The following is a 17,659-nucleotide window of genomic DNA, read 5'->3' as shown; positions in this document are numbered from 1 at the left end:
TTATCACCATACTGAGGGACCTCACCCATATTATCACCATACTGAGGGACCTCACCATATTATCACCATACTGAGGGACCTCACCATACCATATTATCACCATACTGAGGGACCTCACCATATTACAGTGGGGAAAAAAAGTATTTAGTCAGCCACCAATTGTGCAAGTTCTCCCACTTAAAAAGATGAGAGAGGCCTGTAATTTTCATCATAGGTACACGTCAACTATGACAGACAAAATGAGAGAAAAAAATCCAGAAAATCACATTGTAGGATTTTTTATGAATTTATTTGCAAATTATGGTGGAAAATAAGTATTTGGTCAATAACAACATTTTCTCAATACTTTGTTATATACCCTTTGTTGGCAATGACACAGGTCAAACGTTTTCTGTAAGTCTTCAAGGTTTTCACACACTGTTGCTGGTATTTTGGCCCATTCCTCCATGCAGATCTCCTCTAGAGCAGTGATGTTTTGGGGCTGTCAGCTGACAACACGGACTTTCAACTCCCTCCAAAGATTTTCTATGGGGTTGAGATCTGGAGACTGGCTAGGCCACTCCAGGACCTTGAAATGCTTCTTACGAAGCCACTCCTTCGTTGCCCGGGCGGTGTGTTTGGGATCATTGTCATATTGAAAGACCCAGCCATGTTTCATCTTCAATGCCCTTGCTGATGGAAGGAGGTTTTCACTCAAAATCTCACGATACATGGCCCCATTCATTCTTTCCTTTACACGGATCAGTCATCCTGGTCCCTTTGCAGAAAAACTGCCCCAAAGCATGATGTTTCCACCCCCATGCTTCACAGTAGGTATGGTGTTCTTTGGATGCAACTCAGCATTCTTTGTCCTCCAAACACGACGAGTTGAGTTTTTACCAAAAAGTAATATTTTGGTTTCATCTGACCATATGACATTCTCCCCAATCCTCTTCTGGATCATCCAAATGCACTCTAGCAAACTTCAGACGGGCCTGGACATGTACTGGCTTAAGCAGGGACACGTCTGACACTGCAGGATTTGAGTCCCTGGCGCGTAGTGTGTTACTGATGGTAGGCTTTGTTACTTTGGTCCCAGCTCTCTGCAGGTCATTCACTAGGTCCCTCCGTGTGGTTCTGGGATTTTTGCTCACCGTTCTTGTGATCATTTTGACCCCACGGGGTGAGATCTTGCGTGGAGCCCCAGATCGAGGGAGATTATCAGTGATCTTGTATGTCTTCCATTTCCTAATAATTGCTCCCACAGTTGATTTCTCCAAACCAAGCTGCGTACCTATTGCAGATTCAGTCTTCCCAGCCTGGTGCAGGTCTACAATTTTGTTTCTGGTGTCCTTTGACAGCTCTTTGGTCTTGGCCATAGTGGAGTTTGGAGTGTGACTGTTTGAGGTTGTGGACAGGTGTCTTTTATACTGATAACAAGTTCAAACAGGTGCCATTAATACAGGTAACGAGTGGAGGACAGAGGAACCTCTTAAAGAAGAAGTTACAGGTCTGTGAGAGCCAGAAATCTTGCTTGTTTGTAGGTGACCAAATACTTATTTTTCCACCATAATTTGCAAAAAAATTCATTAAAAATCCTACAATGTGATTTTCTGGATTTTTTTCTCAATTTGTCTGTCATAGTTGACGTGTACCTATGATGAAAATTACAGGCCTCTCTCATCTTTTTAAGTGGGAGAACTTGCACAATTGGTGGCTGACTAAATACTTTTTTTCCCCACTGTATCACCATACTGAGGGACCTCACCATACCATATTATCACCACACTGAGGGACCTCACCATACCATATTATCACCACACTGAGGGACCTCACCATACCATATTATCACCATACTGAGGGACCTCACCATACCATATTATCACCATACTGAGGACCTCACCATACCATATTATCACCACACTGAGGGACCTCACCATACCATATTACCACCATACTGAGGACCTCACCATACCATATTATCACCATACTGAGGGACCTCACCATACCATATTATCACCATACTGAGGACCTCACCATACCATATTATCACCACACTGAGGGACCTCACCATACCATATTATCACCATACTGAGGGACCTCACCATACCATATTACCACCATACTGAGGGACCTCACCATACCATATTATCACCATACTGAGGACCTCACCATACGATATTATCACCATACTGAGGGACCTCACCATACCATATTATCACCATACTGAGGGACCTCACCATACCATATTACCACCATACTGAGGGACCTCACCATACCATATTATCACCATACTGAGGGACCTCACCATACCATATTACCACCATACTGAGGGACCTCACCATACCATATTATCACCATACTGAGGGACCTCACCATACCATATTATCACCATACTGAGGGACCTCACCATACCATATTATCACCATACTGAGGGACCTCATGATACCAAATTATCACCGTCAGGAGTGATGAGGAAACACACACACACACACACACACACACACACACACACACACACACACACACACACACACACACACACACACACACACACACACACACACACACACACACACACACACACACACACGGGTAGTGTACCTCAGCTGGGGGCATGCCCTCAGGGGGTCCACACTGCAGCAACACCTCCTGCTCCAATCTCACCTCTCGACCCAGCGGCTCCTGATCAAAGTTCTTTCGCAGGTCTACAGATAGGGGGCGGCAGAGTTAAACTGAGTGTGTGGGCTGTGTGTGTGTGGGGTGTGTGTCTGTGTGTGTGTGTGTGGGGTGTGTGTCTGTGTGTGTGTGGGGTGTGTGTCTGTGTGTGTGTGTGGGGGTGTGGGGGTGTGTTTGTGAGTGTGTGTGTGTGTGTGTGTGTGTGTGTGTAGAGTTACACTTAGGGTTGGGAGTAGGGTAAGGGTTGAGTGAGTTTGAGGTTTAGGGAGTTAGGTTTAGAGAGAGCGAGAGAGAGAGACAGCAGAGAGAGAGAGAGAGAGAGACAGAGAGGAGAGAGAGAGAGAGAGAGAGAGAGAGAGACAGAGAGAGAGAGAGAGAGAGAGAGAGAGAGAGAGAGAGAGAGAGAGAGAGAGAGAGAGAGACAGAGAGAGAGAGAGAGAGAGAGAGAGAGAGAGAGAGAGAGAGGAGAGAGAGAGAGAGAGAGAGAGAGAGAGAGACAGAGAGAGAGAGAGAGAGAGAGAGAGAGAGAGAGAGAGAGAGAGAGAGAGAGACAGAGAGAGAGAGAGAGAGAGAGAGGAGAGAGAGAGAGACAGAGAGAGAGACATACAAACATGCACCAACCCAAACTTATAAAGACAAAGACACACTAAAAAGGTCCCAATAATAATAATAATATCTCCTTTCTCCACTTGTTCACTACTAAACACAAGTCTTAAATCATTGGATTGGTAGAGGCGTGGCCTAGTCAGTGGGAGGAAGGAAAGATAATTGGGACGCGGCTAAAAACTATAAACTCTAGCAAACACAATGTCACTAACACACACACACAGATCCCCCCCACACACAGATCCCCCCCACACACAGAGATCCCCCACACACAGATCCTCCCCCCACACACAGATCCCCCCCACACACAGAGATCCCCCCACACACAGATCCCCCACAAACAGATCCCCACCACACACAGATCCCCCCCCACACAGATCCCCCCCCACCACACAGATCCCCCCACACACAGATCCCCCACCACACACAGATCCCCCCACACACAGATCCCCCACACACACAGATCCCCCCCACAAACAGATCCCCCCACACACAGATCCTCCCCCACACACACAGATCCCCCCACACAGATCCCCCCACAAACAGAGATCCCCCACACACAGATCCCCCACACACACATATCCCCCACACACACATATCCCCCCCACACAGTTCCCCCACACACAGAGATCCCCCCACACACAGATCCCCCCACACACAGATCCCCCCACACACACAGATCCCCCCACACACAGAGACCCCCCACACACAGATCCCCCACACACACAGATCCCCCACACACAGACCCCCCACACACAGATCCCCCCACACACAGATCCCTCACACACACAGATCCCCCCACACACAAACAGATCCCCCCACACACAGATCCCCACCACACAGATCCCTCCCCACACACAGATCCCCCACACACACAGATCCCCCCACACAGATCCCCCCACACACACAGACCCCCCACCCACACACAGAGATCGCCCCCCCACACACAGATATCCCCCCACACCCCCACAGATTCCCCCTACACACAGATCCCCTCCCACACACAGATCCCCCCACACACACAGATCCCACCCCCATACACAGAGATCCCCCACACACACAGATCCTCCCCCACACACACAGATCCTCCCCCACACACAGATCCCCCACACACAGAGGTCCCCCACACACAGATCCCCCCACACACAGATCCCCCACACATATCCCCCACACACAGATCCCCCCACACACAGAGATCCCCCCACACACAGATCCCCCCACACACAGATCCCCCCCACACACAAATCCCCCCACACACAGATCCCCCACACACAGATCCCCCCACACACAGATCACCCCCACACACACAGATCCCCCACACACACAGATCCCCCACACACAGATCCCCCCACACACACAGATCCCGCCCACTCACAGATCCCCCCCCACACAGAGATCCCCCACACACAGATCCCCCACACACAGATCCCCCACACACAGACCCCCACACACAGATCCCCCCACACACAGAGATCCCCCACAAACAGATCCCCCACACACACACAGATCCCCCCAACACACAGATCCCCACACACAGAGATCCCCCACACACAGATCCCCCCACACACAGATCTCCCCCACAGATCCCCCCACACACAGATCCCCCCACACAAGATCCTCCCTACACACACACACGCAGATCCCCCCATACACACACAGACCCCCCACACAAACATAACCTCCCCACACACAGATCCCCCCACACACACATATCCCCACACACACATATCCCCCCACACACAGTTCCCCCCCACACAGAGATCCCCCCCACAAACAGATCCCCCCCCACACAGATCCCCACACACACAGATCCCCCCACACACAGAGATCACCCCACACACAGATCCCCCCATACACACAGATCCCCCACACATACAGATCCCCCCACACACAGATCCCCCCATACACACAGATCCCGCCCACACACAGATCCCCCACACAGAGATCCCTCACACACACAGATCCCCCCACACACAGATCCCCCCCACACAGATCCCCCCACACACACAGATCCCCCACACACAGATCCCCCACACACACAGATCCCCCCACACACAGATCCCCCCACCCACACACACAGAGATCCCCCCACACACACAGATATCCCCCCACACCCCCCACAGATTCCCCCTACACACAGATCCCCCTCTCACACACACAGATCCCCCCACACACAGATCCCACCCCCACACAGAGATCCCCCACACACAGATCCTCCCCCCACACACAGATCCTCCCCCCACACACAGATCCCCCCACACACAGATCCCCCACACACAGATCCCCCCACACACACAGATCCCCCCACACACAGATCCCCCCACACACAGATCCCCACCACACACAGATCCCCCACAAACAGATCCCCCACACAAAGAGATCCCCCACACACAGATCCTCGCCCCACACACAGATCCTCCCACACACAGATCCCCCCACAAACAGAGATCCCCCCACACACAGATCCCCCACACACACATATCCCCCCACACACACATATCCCCCACACACAGTTCCCCCCACACACAGAGATCCCCCCACAAACAGATCCCCCACACACAGATCCCCCACACACACAGATCCCCCACACACAGAGATCCCCCACACACAGAGATCCCCCCCCACACACAGATCCCCCACACACAGATCCCCACACACACACAAGATATCCACCCCACCCCCCACAGATTCCCCCTACACACAGATCCCCCCTCTCACACACACAGATCCCCCACACACACAGATCCCACCCCCACACACAGAGAATCCCCCACACACAGATCCTCCCCCCACACAGATCCTCCCCCCCACAGATCCCCCACACAAAGATCCCCCCACACACACAGATCCTCCCCCACACACAGATCCCCCCACACACAGAGGCCCCCCCACACAGATCCCCCCACACACAGATTCCCCACACACATATCCCCCCACACACAGATCCCCCCACACACAGAGATCCCCCCCACACACAGATCCCCCACACACAGATCCCCCCACACACAAATCCCCCCACACACAGATCCCCCACACACAGATCCCCCACACACAGATCACCCCCACACAGAGATCCCCCACACACAGATCCCCCACACAGATCCCCCACACACACAGATCCCGCCCACACACAGATCCCCCACACAGAGATCCCCCCACACACAGATCCCCCCACACACAGATCCCCCCCACACACAGATCCCCCCACACACAGACCCCCCACACACAGATCCCCCCACACAGAGATCCCCCACAAACAGATCCCCCACACACACACAGATCCCCCAACACACAGATCCCCCACACACAGAGATCCCCCACCCCACACACAGATCCCCCACACACAGATCTCCCCCACAGATCCCCCCCCACACAGATCCCCCCACACAGATCCTCCCTACACACACACACGCAGATCCCCCCTACACACACAGACCCCCCCACACAAACAGAACCTCCCCCCACACACAGAGATCCCCCACACACACATATCCCCCCCACACACAGTTCCCCCACACACAGAGATCCCCCCCACAAACAGATCCCCCCCACACACAGATCCCCCCACACACACATATCCCCCACACACAGAGATCCCCCACACACAGATCCCCCCATACACACACAGATCCCCACACACAGAGATCCCCCACACACACAGATCCCCCCATACACACAGATCCCGCCACACACAGATCCCCCCACACAGAGATCCCTCACACACACAGATCCCCCCCCACACACAGATCCCCCCACACACAGATCCCCCCCACACACAGATCCCCCCACACACACAGATCCCCCCACACACACAGATCCCCCACCCACACACACAGAGATCCCCCACACACACAGATATCCCCCCACACCCCCCCACAGATTCCCCTACACACAGATCCCCCCTCTCACACACAGATCCCCCCACACACAGATCCCACCCCCACACAGAGAGATCCCCCACACACAGATCCTCCCCCCACACACAGATCCTCCCCCCACACACAGATCCTCCCCCCCACACAGATCCCCCACACACACAGATCCCCCCACACACAGATCCCCCACACACAGAGATCCCCCCACACACAGATCCCCACACACAGATCCCCACCACACACAGATCACCCCACACACACAGATCCCCCCACAAACAGATCCCCCCACACAAAGAGATCCCCCCACACACAGATCCTCGCCCCACACACACAGATCCTCCCCTCACACAGATCCCCCCACAAACAGAGATCCCCCACACACAGATCCCCCACACACACATATCCCCCACACACACATATCCCCCCCACACACAGTTCCCCCCCACACACAGCGATCCCCCCACAAACAGATCCCCACACACAGATCCCCCCACACACAGATCCCCCCACACACAGAGATCCCCCACACACAGATCCCCACACACTCACACAGATATCCCCCCCCACACCCCCCACAGATTCCCCCTACACAGATCCCCCCTCTCACACACACAGATCCCCCACACACACAGATCCCACCCCCACACACAGAGATCCCCCACACACAGATCCTCCCCCCCACACACAGATCCTCCCCCACACACAGATCCCCCCACACAAAGATCCCCCCACACACAGATCCCCCCACACACAGATCCCCCCACCACACAGATCACTCCCCACACACAGAGATCCCCTACACACACAGATCCCCCACACACACAGATCCCCCACACACAGATCCCCCCACACACAGATCCCCCCACACACAGATCACCCCCACACACAGAGATCCCCCACACACAGATCCCCCACACACACAGATCCCCCCACACACAGATCCCCCCACACACAGATCCCCCCACACACAGAGATCCCCCACACACACAGATCCCGCCACACACAGATCCCCCCAACACAGATCACCCCCCCACACAGATCCCCCCACACACAGATCCCCCACACAGATCCCCCCCACACACAGATCCCCCCACACACAGATCCCCCCCACACACAGAGATCCCCCCACACACAGATCCCCACACACAGAGATCCCCCCACACACAGAGATCCCCCACACACAGATCCCCCACACAGATCCCCCCACACAGAGATCCACCCCACACACAGATCCCCCACACACAGATCCCCCCACACACAGAGATCCCCCCACACACAGATCCCCCACACACACAGATCCCCCCACACACAGATTCCCCCTGCACACACCCACACACAGATCCCCCCACACAAACACAGATCCCCCAAACACAGATCCCCCAACACAGATCCCCCAGAACACACAGATCCCCCAAACACACACAGATCCTCTCCCCCACACACAAACATATCCTCCCCCACACACAGATCCTCCCCCAAACACAAACAGATCCTCCCTCCGACACACACAGATCCTCCCCACCCCCACACACAGAGCCCCCCACACAAACACAGATCCCCCCCATACACACATAGATCCCCCCATACACACACAGATCCCCCCACACAAACACAGATCCCCACACAGATCTCCCGAACACAGATCCCCCCACACACACACAGATCCCCCCACACAAACACAGATCCCCCCAACACACACAGACATCCCCCCAAACACAAACAGATCCTCCCCCCACACAAACAGATCCCCCCACACACACAAACTGACCCCCAAACACACACAGATCCCCACATACACACACAGATCCTCCCCACACACAGATCCCCCCATACACACACAGATCCCCCCACACACAGATCCCCCACAAACACATATCACCCAACACACAGATACCCCCCACACACACAGATCCCCCACACACACAGATCCCCCCATACACACACAGATCCCCACACACACACATATCCCCCCCAACACAGATCCCCATACACACACAGATCCCCCCATACACACACAGATCCCCCATACACACACAGATCCCCCCACACACACACATACCCCCCATACACACACAGATCCTCCCACAACACACACAGATCCCCACCACACACAGATCCTCCCCCCACACACACACAGATCCCCCAGCACACACACAGATCCCCCCACACACATATCCCCCATACACACCCAGATCCCCCCATACACACACAGATCCACCCCCACACAGATCCCCCCAAACACACAGATCCCCCCACACACACCCCCAACACCACACACACAGATTCCCCCACACACACATACCCCCAACCCTACCCCACCCCCACCCACAAACACCCACACACTGATCCTTCCCCCACACACAGATCCCACCTACACACAGATCTCCCCCACACACAGATCCCCCCACACAAACAGATCCCCCCACACACACACACAGATCCCACCCCAAAAAACACAGTCACCCAAAACCACATACACGACCCCCAAACACTGATCCCCCAAACACAGATCCCCCAAACACAGATCCCCTCAAACACAGATCCCCCAACACACACAGATCCCCCAAACACAGATCCCCCACACACACATATCCCCCCATACACACACAGATCCCCCCATACACACACAGATCCCCCATACACACACAGATCCCCCCATACACACACAGATCCCCCACACACACACAGATCCCACCAGCACACACAGATCCCCCCCCACACACATATCCCCCCATACACACACAGATCCCCCCCATACACACACAGATCCACCCCACACAGATCCCCCAAACACACAGATCCCCCCCACACACACCCCCAACACCACACACACAGATTCCCCCACACACACATACCCCCCAACCCTACCCCCACCCCCCACCCACAAACACCCACACACTGATACAACCCCCCACACACAGATCCCACCTACACACAGATCTCCCCCACACACAGATCCCCCCACAAACAGATCCCCCACACACACAGATCCTCCCCCACACACACAGATCCCACCCCAAAAACACAGTCCCCCAAAACCACATACACAGACCCCCAAACACTGATCCCCCAAACACAGATCCCCCAAACACTGATCCCCCAAACACACAGATCCCCCAAACACAGATCCCCCCAAACACAGATCCCCCCACACACACAGATCCCCCCACACACAAACTGACCCCTGCACACACAGATCCTCCCCCCACACACAGACCCCCACCACACACACACAGAGTTCCCCCACACAAACAAACCCCCCACACACAGATCCCCCAAACACAGATCCTCCCCACACACAAATAGAACCCCCCCACACAGAGATCCCCCAAGCACACACATATCCTCCCCCAAACACAAACAGATCCTCCCCCCCACACACAGATCCTCCTCCCCCCACACACACAGATGCCCCCCCACACAGATTCTCCCCCACACACAGAGATCCCCACCAAAACACACACAGATCCCCCAAACACACACAGATCCTCTCCCCCACACACAAACAGATCCTCCCCCACACACAGATCCTTCCCCCCACACACAGATCCCCCCACACACAGATCCCCCCACACACAGATTCTCCCCCCACACACAGATCCTCCACACACACACATATCCCCCACACGCACAGATCCCCCCCCCACACACAGATCCCACCCACACACACAGAGATCCCCCCACACACACACACAGATTCCCCCTACACACACCCACACACAGTTCCCCCCACACAAACACAGATCCCCCCAAACACAGATCCCCCCACAGATCCCCCCAACACACACAGATCCCCCCAAACACACACAGATCCTCTCCCCCCACACACAAACATATCCTCCCCCACACACACAGATTCTCCCCCAAACACAAACAGATCCTCCCCCCACACACAGATCCTCCCCCCCACACACAGATCCCCCCACACAAACACAGATCCCCCATACACACATAGATCCCCCATACACACACAGATCCCCACACAAACACAGATCCCCCAAACACAGATCCCCCAAACACAGATCCCCCAACACAGATCCCCCCCACACACACAGATCCCCCCACACACAAACACAGATCCCCCCACACACACAGACCCCCCAAACACACACAGATCCTCTCCCCCCACACACACAGATCCCTCCCCCACACACACAGATCCTCCCCGCCACACACACAGATCCCACCAACACACACAGACCCCCCAAACACACACAGATCCTCTCCCCCCACACACACAGATCCCCCCCACACACACACAAACTGACCCCACACACACAGATCCCCCCAAACAGATCCCCCCCACACACACATATCCCCCCACACACACACAGATCCCACAGACACACAGATCCCCCCACACACATATCCCCCATACACACACAGATCCCCCCATACACACACAGATCCACCCCCACAGAGATCCCCCCCACACACAGATCCCCCCCCACACACAGATCCCCCCCCCACACACATACCCCCACCCCACCCCCCACCCACAAACACCCACACAGATCCCCACCCCACACACAGATCGCCCCACACAAACAGATCCCCCACACACACACACAGATCCCCCCACAACACAGACAGACCCCCCACACACAGATCCTCCCCCACACACACAGATCCCACCCCCAAAACACAGTCACATTGATCCTTCCCCACCCCACACACAGATCCCACCTACACACAGATCCCCCCACACACACAGATCCCCCCACACAAACAGATCCCCCCACACACACACAGATCCCCCACAACACACACAGATCCCCCCACACACAGATCCTCCCCCACACACAGATCCCACCCCAAAAACACAGTCCCCCCTCCACACTCTCGGGTACCTACATGAGATGTGGACGTATGCGTGGCTACTCTTGGTGGTTCCTGCAGAGCTCCAGGCCACACACTGACACCAGTAGTCCTCCAGACCAAACAGCTCCTCCACCTGGGTCCTGGACACGGAGATATCCACCTCCCTCATCACCAGGCCTGGGAGAGAGGGGGAGAGGGGAGAGAGGGGGAGAGAGAGGGGAGGGAGGGGAGAGGGAGGGGGAGAGAGGGGGAGAGAGGGGAGAGAGGGGGAGAGGGGAGAGAGAGGGTAGAGAGGGGGGAGAGAGGGGGAGAGAGAGGGGAGAGAGGGGGAGAGGGGAGAGAGAGGGTAGAGGGAGGGGAGAGAGGAGAGAGGGGGAGAGGGAGGGAGAGAGAGGGAGAGAGGGGGGAGAGGGAGGGGGGAGGGAGAGGGAGGGAGAGAGGGGGGGGAAGGGGAGAGGGAGGGGAGAGAGGGAGAGAGAGGGGAGAGAGGGGGGGGAGGGAGGAGGGGAGTGTGAGGAGGGAGGGAAGAGGAGAGAGGGAGAGAGGGAGAGAGGGGGAGAGAGGGAGAGAGAGGGGAGAGAGGGGAAGAGGGGAAGAGAGAGGGAGAGAAGGGGAGAGAGGGGGGAGAGGGAGAGAGGGGAGAGAAGGGAGAGAGAGGGGGAGAGGGGGGGGAGAGGGGAGAGAGGGGGGAGAGAGAGGGAGAGAGAGGGGGAGAGAGGGAGAGGGAGAGAGGGGGAGAGAGAGGGAGAGGGAGGGAGAGGGGAGAGAGGGGGGAGGGAGGGGGGAGAGGGAGAGAGGGGAGAGAGGGGAGAGAGAGGGGGGAGGGGAGAGGGAGGGGAGAGAGGGAGAGAGAGGGGAGAGAGGGGGAGAGAGAGGGGAGAGGAGGGAGAAATGTGAGGAGGAGGGGGGAGAGAGTGAGATTGTTATACGTTAATGAGGGAAGTGTGCAGTAGTGATGCACGGGTTGACTCATAACCCGCAGTCCCTACGGTTATATCCGAGGTGGGCTGGTTTAGGGTCGTAAATTATTGTGTGGATGAAGGGCAGGTGGGTAGCGGTTGAATGAAGAGAAACAATGCCTTAAAAAATCATTAAATGTTTAATTCTTGTGCAATTTCTGTCTATAGGCTACATTGAGGTTTTTTCTTTCATTATTTCAGGCTATCTGGCATTAGTGTGTAAGGCTTTAGGGCCTAACTGTACTTAGCGTTAAAGAGCCTGTATCCCGACCGCCAAATCCTTTTGGGAACAGGCAGAAAAAAGTTAACGTTAACGCGATCCATGGAGGCAAAAAGGACAACGTCAGGGGGTTTAATTCAATAAACGAAAAACAGTGAAAATATAGAGTTGAAAATAAATACAAGGGAGGAAAAGTAATGTTTGGGGGAAATATTTGGTTAAAGTGGTAGAAGAGAACTATAGCAGTGCCGACTATGTTATGTGAGGATTGTGAGGCGCTGTAAACATTTGACAGTCACAGACGGGGACTTCAAATAGGCCTATGCACGTCAAGGCGGCGAGGTAGCTTAGTGGTTAAGAGCGTTGTGCCAGTAACCGAAAGGTCGCTGGTTCTAATCCCCGAGCGGACTAGGTGAAAAATCTGTCGACGTGCCCTTGAGCAAGGCACTTAACCCCTAATTGCTCCTGTAAGTCGCTCTGGATGAGAGCGTATGCTAAATGACTAAAATGCAAGGGAACTGTAGCCTACTGTTCAGATGGGTTAAATGGAAACTGAAATCTTGACACTGACTGTATGTCTATAACCGTTCACATAGCCTTAATATGAACTCCTGCAGAATTAAGCATTTCTTGCAATAAAATTACACAGCAAATGTAGGCTACATTTTGACCTCGGGGAACAGGAGTGGAGAAATATGGTTTATTTATTTCGTCATCTTGAACGAATGTGAATGCGCAGTTAGGGACCGTCTGTAGAGGTGCTGTCTTTATCAGCATCATAAAAAACTGAAAGTATTTCAACCACATAAAATATGCATCCAAGCCGAACTGAAATCTTATCAGAAACATGTTGGGTTGTTTTCACAGCTTTCTATTTCCTTAAAACCAGTCAAACTGATGTTATTTTCACCGAAAACTGTTCCAGTTTTTTTTTTTGTTATTGCATTTTCTCCCCGGTCCCTAAATGTCTTTGCTCCGAGAAAGAAGCAGAGATGACAGAGAAATCTTTACCAATGTCAACTTGATTGAAGCATTCATTCTTTTGATTCATGAAATTTTTCTGGTGAGCAACGGGTTTACATTAGTCTTCTAGGGCAACACATAATGACAGAAGAGAAGCTGCATTATCTGATTGACTAACAGCCAATCCAAAATGTCACAAATTAGAAGCAGAACCTCTAAATCCATGTGTGTGTGTGTGTGTGTGTGTGTAATGCTCGTGAATGTTCGTGACTATGGGATAGTGGGATTCCATGTGTATTCCAGTACTATTCCAGGACCTGTGATCTGATCGAGGCTCTCTCTGGTCACATGATCGTTCTGGTTGACCCACTCTCCGTTACATTTGAAGTATATCTGCGTAGCGGGGGCGGCCCTACAGCGGAGCTGCACCGGACGGTTCTTCACGATGAACCCATCCTCCGGTTCCAGCTGGAACTCTGGGAGAGGTTCTGCCGGGCGGAGGGAAGGAGTCTGGTATCACCTCGCTGTAGTCACTGCTCTCTAGGGAGAGAGAGAGAGAGAGAGAGAGAGAGAGAGAGAGAAAGAGAGAGAGAAAGAGCGAGAGAGAGCAAGAGAGAGAGAAAGAGCGAGAGAGAGAAAGAGAGAGATAGAAAGAGAGAGAGAGAGAGAAACAGAGCGAAAGAGAGATCGAAAGAGCGATATATATATATATAGAGAAAGAGCGAGAGAGCAAGAGAGAGATAGAAAGAGAGAGAGAGAGAAACAGAGCGAGAGAGAGATCGAAAGAGCAATAGATATATAGAGAGAGAAAGAGCGAGAGAGAGCAAGAGAGATATAGAGAGAGAGAGAGAAACAGAGCGAGAGAGAGATCGAAAGAGCGATATATATATATAGAGAGAGAGAGCAAGAGAGAGATAAAAGAGAGAGAGAGAGAGAGAGAGAGAGAGAGAGAGAGAGAGAGAGAGAGAGAGAGAGAAAGAGAGAGAAAGAGAGAGAGAGAGACAGAGAGAGAGAGAGAGAGAGAGAGAGAGAGAGAGAGAGAGAGAGAGAGAGAGAGAGAGAGAGAGAGAGAGAGAGAGAGAGAGAGGGGAGACAGAGAGAGAGAGAGAGAGAGAGAGAGAGAGAGAGAGAGAGAGAGAGAGAGAGAGAGAGAGAGAGGGAGAGAGAGAGAGAGAACCATGGTTAGGAACAGAAACACACACACTCACAGTCAGTTAGAGAGAGTGAGAGTGGAGAGTGTGTGTGTGTGTGTGTGTGTGTGTGTGTGTGTGTGTGTGTGTAAGCCATCAAGCAAGAAGGGGTGTGTGACAGTAGTGATAGTAACACATACATGTGAATCTGTGAGCTTGGCACCCTGACCGAGCCTTTATTTCACAAAGACCTTTAAGGTGTTGATAGGTTGTAGTGTGAATGGGGACTTTGACATTTGGTACCCCCCTGCACCCCCCCTCTAGTCTCAGTCGTTTGCCCCCGTCCAGCCCCAGCCTCTCCGGGAGGTACCATGTCCCTCAGCTGGGGTGGACAGGACCTGACCTTCCAGTAACAGGTCTGCTGTTCACACATTATCCTCAGGCATTTTCCTCCTGACACATCGCTCCTTGGTGTGTGTGTGTGTGTGTGTGTGTGTGTGTGTGTGTGTGTGTGTGTGTGTATGTGTGTGTGTGTGTGTGTGTGTGTGTGTGTGTGTGTGTGTGTGTGTGTGTGTATGTCAGGGTTTCCGTTAGGAAAATGTGGCGCGGACAACGTGACCGGGAAGATTATAATTTACCTGCCATTTGACAAATTTACCGGACCCATATGCATTGCGTGCATATGCTTCCACCCAGGGTGCTCAGAATGACAGAAATCACATTTAGGTTATGGTAATGCATCTTAACAGAACATGCAACTCATGTAATGAAGGAGCCAATAAAACGTCATTTTCAAACATTTGCCAAAATGTAATTAGTTTGGGGCGGCAGGTAGCTTAGTGGTTAAGAGCGTTGTGCCAGTAACCGAAAGGTCGCTGGTTCTAATCCCCGAGCAGACTAGGTGAAAAATCTGTCGATGTGCCCTTGAGCAAGGCACTTAACCCTAATTGCTCCTGTAAGTCGCTCTGGATAAGAGCGTCTGCTAAATGACAAACAAAAAAAAACAAAAAAAAAAAGAACACCATCCTATACAACACAGCTGATAGCGGTTCCATATGTGACAGAGACGCAACAACTAGGATGGGCTGCTAATTTGGATTGTGCTTTGGTTCTGGAGAACGAAATAAAGTTGATATGAAAACCAGTAGAACAGGAGCGAAACGGCGTAGCGGTGGGTCCAATAGGGAAGTAAATGGATATACATTTGCCAAAATTATATAATTACTCCTGTCTATACATAAATAAATAAATAAAAATTACTTCCCCAGAAAGCATGACTTAGCAACAGAGGAATGGAGGATCATTAGCTTATTTAAAAAAAAATAGCTGTGGGTTGTTTCAAGTCACAAGCTCGTGAGCCTCTGCCTACTTGGGAAGCCCAAATGGCGATAGGCCTATCTGATTAATGAGATGTGGCTGTTGGTGAAACGCATCTAAAATATGTGTGAAGGTAATTTGTCTTGAGTATAATTAAAAATGTTGAGACAAGAAGAAGAGGAGGGGTGTGTGGCGAAGATTCAGGAGAGTCTCTCTCTCCAGAATGGCTCTGCTGTCTCCCGCCAATTCTTGGGCATTCATTGTTTCATTGTGTGAATTGTTTACCCCTTTTATTTAAAATAATTGTTTGGAGTGCTCCATGTGAGCAGTGAGCATGTGTCTGGTTTCTCTGCCCTGATAACGTTGAGGGAGGTTGCGCGTCTCAGCACGCATAGAAGTACCTGGCCTGCTGCGCGGAAATGTAGGAAAGTGTTTTTTTTTTTTTTTTACATCCATTGCGAATGATAATATATTAAAACTATAGTTCCTCACAGTAAGCTATTTTGAAAAATCTTTCCAAGAATCTCCCCCTCGATAATCACCAATCCTCAGTGTGAAAGAGTAATGGAAGATACTGCTGCATTGAGCTATAGGCTGTAACTTCCGTGTCGCCAATGGATCAAGGTGTATCAATGTGTCCATATAGCAGAGGCTGGGGATCTCACATTAATTGACTTTTAACTTCTAGATTATCATTTTATTTAAGATTTGTATGATTAACCACGTCACAATGGTTTTTGAGAAACGAAAAGACTGTTATAGAAAATAAACTGTTTCCACGGAAATGCGCATATGAAAATCAAACTGGCAGAATGGTAGAAATGTATAAATCGTCAATTTGAAAGTCAACCGCTGCCTATGGAGTCTTTATAAAACGGTACAATGTAACTTTAAATGTAAGACATGCCTCATAATATCAAATACAACATTCACGTTTCAAACAATTAAGTAACAATTTGGTCCTCTGTAGCTCAGCTGGTAGAGCACGGCGCTTGTAACGCCAAGGTAGTGGGTTCGATCCCGGGACCACCCGTACACAAAAAAATGTATGCACGCATGACTGTAAGTCGCTTTGGATAAAAGCGTCTGCTAAATTGCATATTATATTAT

The 17,659-nt window shown here is 52.3% G+C and overlaps 1 protein-coding gene across 1 annotated transcript; it reads right to left on the bottom strand.

Annotated features, from left to right (window-relative positions):
• Positions 1-2,583: 2,583 nt before the first annotated feature.
• Positions 2,584-15,877, bottom strand: LOC123481143 (netrin receptor UNC5B-a-like; the record flags this gene model as incomplete). Its single annotated transcript, XM_045219964.1, has 4 exons — positions 15,871-15,877; positions 14,420-14,590; positions 11,994-12,137; positions 2,584-2,687 (listed from the first exon to the last, which is right to left on the bottom strand). Coding segments are annotated over exons 1-4 (426 nt in total), but the record flags the coding sequence as incomplete, so codon positions are not given.
• Between the last annotated feature and the right edge of the window lie 1,782 nt (positions 15,878-17,659).

Source organism: Coregonus clupeaformis, unplaced genomic scaffold (genome assembly GCF_020615455.1).
Source record: "Coregonus clupeaformis isolate EN_2021a unplaced genomic scaffold, ASM2061545v1 scaf2942, whole genome shotgun sequence".
Lineage (NCBI taxonomy): Eukaryota > Metazoa > Chordata > Actinopteri > Salmoniformes > Salmonidae > Coregonus > Coregonus clupeaformis.
This window is presented reverse-complemented; position numbering and strand designations above follow the sequence as displayed.